Raw genomic sequence first — 7,491 nt, 5'->3', positions numbered from 1 at the left:
ACGCCAGGGGCTTCCCCAACGAGCCGGCCGGCCCCGAGGGCGACGGAAGGACTGGGCCAGCGCTGGGACTGGAGCCGCGCGCAGGGGGCAGCCTACACACGGGGCGGACCCGGGAGGGACCCAGACCCGGGAGGGACCCAGACCCGGGAGGGACCCTGGCCGAGGATCTGGTGAAGACAACGCCCGGCCCTGCTCAGGGATCGACCAGCCTTCGCGACTCCTCCCCGGGGCTGAGCGCCCTGCTGGGGACAGTGACAGGCCTAGAGAGACAAGGCCCTGCTTGGTGGAGCACCTTTAAAGTCCCAATGTCGTCCAGTGAGCGGAGAAAGTGGGGGCGAGAGGAGGGATTCACTTACCCTCCTAATAATAGTAATAAACACACCCTGACCTCCTCGCTTTCTCTAACGTTACCGGGCCAGGTCCTGTGCAGTCCTAGTGCGTGGGCTGTCCGGGCTCCTCTTCCCTGACTTCCCGGCTTGGCTTCGGGGAGCCTGGGTTCCTCCTGGCACGAGCTTTACGTCTCTGCGCGCTGGTCTCCCTCATCTCTGCTTGGAAAGGGAACTCCCAGCCTTTGACCTCACCTGCTCTCCTTGTTTTCTCTTGGCCGCTTTCAACCTGTCGGGAAATGTGTAGGAAAAAACGATACCCTGTTGAGCGCAGAGTGCGTGGGCTTCTATCTTTTGCATTGTATGCAAATTATTCATGATTTGGCCCTCACCACAGGGCTGCCTGTCTCTTGGCCTTCCCCACTGCCCATGGAGCTGTGTGATTGCACACTCAGCCTGTGTGTGTGTGCAGTTGCGTGTAGCTAGAAACGCCCTTCTCTGTGCTCGGTCAGCTACTCTTTTTGCTCTTTTTTTTTTTTTTTTTTAACTTTTTGTCATAGAGTACAAGTACTTCTCAGAGAGAGAGACACAGGGAGAGAGAAAGTTAGAAAGCATCCCCCTGGGTGGGGGATGGCCATGCTACAATCTCTTTTCCTCCATTCTGCTCTTGGGATTTGGGGAACAGTCCATGTACGCACCCCGCCTTGATTTTCAAGCCACCAGGTTGGAGGCTCCAGCGACAGTCAGCCCTGTGGGAGTCCAGCACCTTGACCGCCATGCCACCTGCTGGCAGCAACACTTACACTTGCAAGTTAGTCCTCTTCCTCCTGGACCTTTGCAATGTCCCTACAGTCCATGCACTTCTCTTACCATAACCCCCCTCACTCCAGATTACATTCATTTATTTACGTTGGCCTTTTGTTCTTTTTTTTTTCTGAGAGGTTTTTGCCATAGGGTGCGTGCACTCGCCAGGCAGACAGAGAGAGACAGATAGAAAGTGAGAAATCACCCCAAGGACGGATGCCACAATCCCTTCTCCTCCATTCTCCTCTCGGGATCTTGGGCACGCATGCATATGCGCCCGGCGTGAATTTTAAGCCACTGGGTCTGGGACTCAAACCGCAGTTGACTACATGGGAGTCCAGCAACATAGCCATTACACTAACTGCTGGTCCTGCCTTTTTTTCTTAATTGCCAGAGGACACATGTACATGCACGGGGAGTCTAGTCAGGCTTTAATCCCTACTCCTCCCTCTCTCCATTGGGAGGGTTTGGGGCACACACGCGGCCTGGCATGTTTTCAAACTTTCGGAGCCGGGTTGGAACCACAGTCGGCCATGTGAGTTCCGGCTCCCTTAACTGCTAGGCTGTGAGGCTGGCCCTGTCCTCCCCTCACAGGGCTGTAATGAGGGTCAGTACAGCGCTTGCCCCTGCTAGGGCTCAGTGAGTGGTAGCCACCGTGGTCCTAGTTTTCTTTGTATTTCCATCACCTTATTCGGTTATGTTCATCACATATTCGTAAGCGAATTAAAAACATTGCAAAAAACGACAGCAACTTGTTTTCTTCTCCTTTCAGTTTACGTTCTGGGTTTTGCTCTGGGATGGGGCACGATGGAAAATGTGTAGAGCATTTTGAATGAATTGTAAGTGGCAGACGTTGGTTGGTTTGTGGTAAGTGAAATTCTGCTTGCAGTGCACTGGGCACCGTCCGGAAAGGGCAGTCTCTGCTGCTGATTTCTGCTCTGATCTGTGCGGTGGAAGGGGAAGGAGTTACTGCTTCAAATGAAGAGGAATGTGGTCCAGGGGAAAAGGGTTCAAAGGCTGCTGTTTAAATGTTATTTCCAAGTTCTGTGCATTCCTCTTAGAAGACACCCGAGAAAGATCATCATATGTATATTTTTAAGGTTTTTGCCACAGGTTGCATGTGCTTGCTGAATTGGAGAGAGACAGACCGAGACAGAGAGAGGGACGGTAATAGTCCACCCCCCAGGGAAGATGGCCATGCTACAATCGCTTCTCCTCCTGGGATTTTGGGCGTGCACACACACACACGCCCGGTGTGATTTTCAAGCTGCCAGGTCCAGGACTCGAGCTGTGGTCAGCCACGTGGGAATCCAGTGCCTTAAGCACTGTGCTACCAGTTGGCCCCCAAAAGATGATCATATAACGTTTGTCTAGAATAGTGCCGGCACGGTTGGTTCTGTATCGATGCACGTTGAAGGCGTGGATTGGTAGGAACGGAGTGGTGTGGTGGATTGGTAGGAACGGGGTGGCGTGGTGATAATCAGGTGCCGTTGATACTAGCATGCAGGGATGTAGCACGGGTCGGCATGCGCTGTTTAATCCTCCGTCAGCCGTAGGATTAGTGATGTCCTCGCTTCACCTTTGAGGAAACAGCACCTTTAAATAAATTAGAACATAGTGGAACTGGGATTCACGCTAGCTCTGTCCCAGATCCCGCCGTGGTAGTCCCTGTTCCTGCATGCGTGCGTCAGGATTTACGTTGCTCATGCTAAGGAAAGGAAGGAAGAATAATCTTATTCTTTTAACAGACAAAAATGTAAAATTCTCTGTTAAAATATACTGTATACATTATGATGGGGACTTCACGTTAAATGTGAAATAACTCTGAAGATGAGAAAAGGATAATAAGTAAATAGCACAAAATAAGCAGCGGATAATCTTAAAAATGGGTACATTCCGTGCTCAGGTGCCCCTGGCGACCTGCTCTGAGTCCGTGTCACCCTTTTCCTACCAGTGCGCTTATTTCTCCCTCCCCGCAGCTCCTGCACAAGACCATCGATGGCGTTTGCGGCCGAGCTTACCCTCCCTACCAGGATTATCACGGTGTGTGGGACGCCGCAGAATGGAAGCACGTTCTCGAAGACATTGCCACGTTTTTCAAAGCTGTGGTTGGTAAAAGTTTATCTGATGAAGAGGTAACTTTACTCCAAACTTCTGTGCCCCATAATAAATCGTCAATACATAATGAATGGCCAGATATTTGTAGTAGCCAGAAGGTACATGCTCTCATCAGAGAGAGACGGAGAGGGAGAGGGAGAAAGCACCCCCAGTGGGGCATGGGTCATGCCTCAGCGCCCTCTGCTTCTGTCATCCTGCTAGGATTTCTGACCCTCATGTACCTAGCGTGTTTCTCAAGCTGCTGGGCTGGGATTTAGAGTGTGCGGTTGGCCGTGCGGAATCTGGCCTCCTTAACCACGAGGCCACGGGACCAGTGTGCTCACATCACATATTTATTGATTTTTGAGGGATTTTTGCGATAGGGTGGGTGCCCTCACTGGAGAGACAGAAAACGAGAAATCACCCCCCAGGTAGATCGCTGTGCCATAATCCTTTCTACTCCATTCTCTCAGGATTTTGGGTGTGCACACACACATACCCGGTGTGAGTTTGAAGCCACCGGATCTGGGACTTGAACCATAGTTGACCATCTGGGAATCCAGCGACGTAACTGTTGTGCAACCTCCTGGTCCCCACTCAGATTATTTTTAGTATTCACTTTTCATTTTTTGAAAGATAGACACAGAGACAAGTACCCCAGAGGGTTTCCCCCATGATCTATGCCCTTCCAGCCAGCCGGGTTGCAGGCAGGCTCGTGTGCTCGTGCCCGCCCGGGTGCACACTCAGGGCCTTTTCTACGGCTCCAGCATTGCACAGTAACACCCTGCTCCTGCACCACATAGCTGGGCCATCAGACTATTTTTAAATTACTTTAAATTAGTGATTATTTTTAATTATTATTATTTTCTTGGCCCTCAAACACTATATAATACATTAGTAGCTATAGATTGTATAACAACAAACACCTCATATTCCTAAGTGGAAAATTGGCTGGGGAAGTTTTGGGTTTTGCAGTTTTTTTTGTTTTTTGTAGAGGTCTTTTTATTTATTTATTTATTTATTTGCTATATGGTGCATGCGCTCGTCAGAAAGAGAGAAAGATAGATACAGAGAGACAGAAAGTGAGAAATCACCCCCAGGGGGGATGGCCACGCCGCAATCCCTTCTCCTCCATTCTCCTCTCGGGATCTTGGGCATGCATGCACACGTGCCCGGCGTGAGTTTAAACCACTGGGTCCGGGACTCGAACCGCAGTTGGCTACATGGGAGTCCAGCACCATAGCCATTACACTAACTGCTGGCCCTGGGTTTTGCAGTTTTGTTTCTGGTTGTTTTTACTCTTTTCGTTGTGAAACATACAAAGCATACAGAAAAAAACAAACAGCACTTTACGAAACATACTCCTGCGTTTCCATGAGTAGATTTCACGGTCAACATTACTTTGTGCTCAGGTGCAGTGTGTGTTTTAGAAATTAAGCACTGCAGAGATAGTCCAAGTAACCGGGGCCCCGTCAGGTGTGCCTCTCACCTAGAGGTGGCCGCTCCGCAAGGGGGCGTACGCGTCGTGTCGTCTGTGGTCTGTGGTGTATATGTGCTTCTGTCTTGAAGCGACATAGGCAGTTATTCCGGGTGTTTAAATGCGTCAACGAAGACTTAGGTCTCCACTTGTAAGTTACGTTCAGTACAGCCTTTGTAGATTACCCACATGGACACACGCGGTTCCCCTTGCGGTATCTGATGATGGGAGTTACGTAAAGTCTCTCCGTCCCCTCCCTGATAAACAGCAGTGTCATCGCAAGGTTCGTGACTGCTCCTGCTGTCACACGTGTCTTCTCTGTGTGCACGGGCCAGCCAGGTGGACTGGAGGTTAAGGTGGCTGGATCCCACGTGGCCAACTATGAAGTTTAAGTCCGGGACTCACTGTCTTGAAAAACAAGCCAGGCATGTGTGTGTGTGCCCAAAATCGTGAGAGGAGAATGGAGGAGAAGGGGTCGCAGTGCGTCCGTCCCCCCGGGGGTTGATTTCTCACTTTCTCCGTCTCTCTCTCTCTCGTTCTCTCTCCAGTAAGTGTATATGCCCCATGGCAAATTAAAAACAGGTTTTTGCCAGAACTAATCCCCCAAAGATGGATAAAGGGGGCTTGTGCACTCTTCAGAGATGGGGACAGAGAAGCAGCTGGTGGGCATCGTCACCCCGGATCCCTCTTCCTTCTCTCCCTCCTGTCGGATCTGGGCACACATGCCTATGCACCTGGCATGCTTTTCAGGCCTGTGGGGCTGGGATGTGAGCCGTGGTCTGCAGCTCCCCTGACCCCTGGGCTGTGGAACTGGCCCCCGTCTTGTTCTTTTTAAAGTCACAGACAGATTTCCTTTTTAGGATGATTTGCAAGCTGTGTGAAAGGAGAGAAGTATACTTTTCCATTTTACACAGACTCATCCTATCGTTTTTTTTAACCATTTTTCTTTTCTTTTTTTTTTTTTTCAGAGGTTTTTGCCATCGGGTGTGTGCGCTCACCAAACAGACAGACAGAAACAGAGAGATAGAAAGTGAGAAATCACCCCCCAGGGGGGATGGCCACACCGCAATCCCTTCTCCTCCATTCTCCTCTCGGGATCTTGGGCACGCACGCACACGCGCCCGGTGTGAATTTTAAGCCACCGGGTCCGGGACACAAACCGCGGTCGACTATGTGGGAGTCCAGCGACATAGCCATTACGCTAACTGCTGGTCCCTCTACCATTTTTATTTTCTAGATACTTCAGCAGTTGAATCAGTTGAATTCATCTCACCAGGAAGCTGTCATGAAATGCTTGAAAAGTAGGCGCGGTGAGATCAGACAGGCTCTGCTCGGAGAGGTTGTTGATATCTCCTCTGTGCAGCTTCAGGATTTCGATTGGCAGTTAAAGGTGAGACTGTGTTTATAGTGAGCAGGTTTATTTTTATTTTGATTTTTTTAATGTAGAGAAATGTTTTTTCTATAACATTACATATCTGTAATTTCTGTTACTCGGGGAATACATTGTCTCAAGGAAATAGCAGAGATAGTTAAAATGATAGCTTTTGCAGTGACTTGGGCCTAATACACTGCAGACATCCAAGCCGTGTCCAGTGACCTGACCTGGGCCATCCGTGTTACCGACTTGTAAATCGCCCAGTGTCATAAATAGCAGGGTGGAGTAGAGCCGCTGCAGAGTTCTGGCCTAGACTCCATAGCTTTGCTGAGGTTAGATGTGATTTGCCTCTCCGAGGAGAATCTGCAATGAGCGATTACAACAGCAGTTGCTACAGCATTTTGAAGGCAGTTGTGATCACTGGAGGTCACGCAGAGCTATTTCAGACTGACCGCTTGTCCTGTGTGAGGCCCCTTGGGCACCCAGAGAGAGGACACACATACCGCGTTTTGGCATTTTGCATGGCCCTGGGTGCGTGCCTCATTTTTGTGGATTTAGGTAGAAAAAAGTGACAGAGCAACACAGTTAGATGAGTTCATAACTAGATAGATAATCACCCAAAAGTAGGTCCATTTGTGTTAGCTGAGGAAAAGGTCTCTCTGGTTCTGGTCTTGGCCGGGTTATCGTTAATGTTTTTCTGAATATTAATGCTTATCCAATCTGAGAGTGACACCAAACCAGACATACAGTAAATATGTAATGTCACGGTACAGTCACAGTTTTCAGTTACTGGGAGGCACTGATGGACCAAATGAAGTGGATTAAAGCCAGTCAGTGGTAACGTAACCCGAGTACAGGATATTCGCATTTACACAAAGATTTTATATGTTCATGACTGTGAGAGATGGAAGAGGTGTCACGAGTGGCGTGTGTGGGGTACTTAGTTGTTTGACGTTGATTTATTCTTACGTTCTCTTGATAGAAATGCAGTAATTAGGGAACCAGCAGTTAGCGTAATGGCTATGTCGCTGGACTCCCATGTAGTCGACCGCGGTTCGTGTCCCAGACCCGGTGGCTTAAAACTCACGCCGGGCGCGTGTGCGTGCTTTCTGTCTCTCCAGCGAGTGCACATGACTGATAACAAAAATCTCTCAAAAAAAAAAAAAAAAGAAATGCAGTAATCAAACAAGATACTGTTCAGAAATAATATTCTATTTTTAACCATTAAATTGTTTTACTTCATTTTGTTTTCTGGTTTTTATTTTTTGCCATAGGATGCATGCAATTTCCAGAGAGAGACAGAAAAACAGAGGAGGAGTGAGAAATCACCTCCATGCTGCCGTCGCTCCTCCTTTGTTCTCCTCTTGGGATTTTGGGCACATGGAACACGCAGCCAGTGTGATCCTACAGCC

General features: G+C 49.1%; 1 protein-coding gene across 1 annotated transcript in view; it reads left to right on the top strand.

Annotated features, from left to right (window-relative positions):
- Positions 1–3,022: 3,022 nt before the first annotated feature.
- The window catches only part of COMMD8 (COMM domain containing 8), a gene marked incomplete at its 5' end in the record, with an annotated part of 11,571 nt that continues 7,102 nt past the window's right edge, over positions 3,023–7,491 (top strand). Inside the window, 2 exons of the mRNA XM_014591592.2 lie at positions 3,023–3,265; positions 5,942–6,094. Of these exons, the coding sequence (XP_014447078.2) occupies positions 3,023–3,265; positions 5,942–6,094 (396 nt within the window). The remainder of the gene's footprint in view (positions 3,266–5,941; positions 6,095–7,491) is intronic.

This window comes from Tupaia chinensis, unplaced genomic scaffold (genome assembly GCF_000334495.1).
Source record: "Tupaia chinensis unplaced genomic scaffold, TupChi_1.0 Scaffold000054_1, whole genome shotgun sequence".
Taxonomy (NCBI): Eukaryota; Metazoa; Chordata; class Mammalia; order Scandentia; family Tupaiidae; genus Tupaia; species Tupaia belangeri.
The sequence above is the reverse complement of the archived record's forward strand: the minus strand, read 5'-3'. Positions and strand labels throughout refer to the sequence as shown.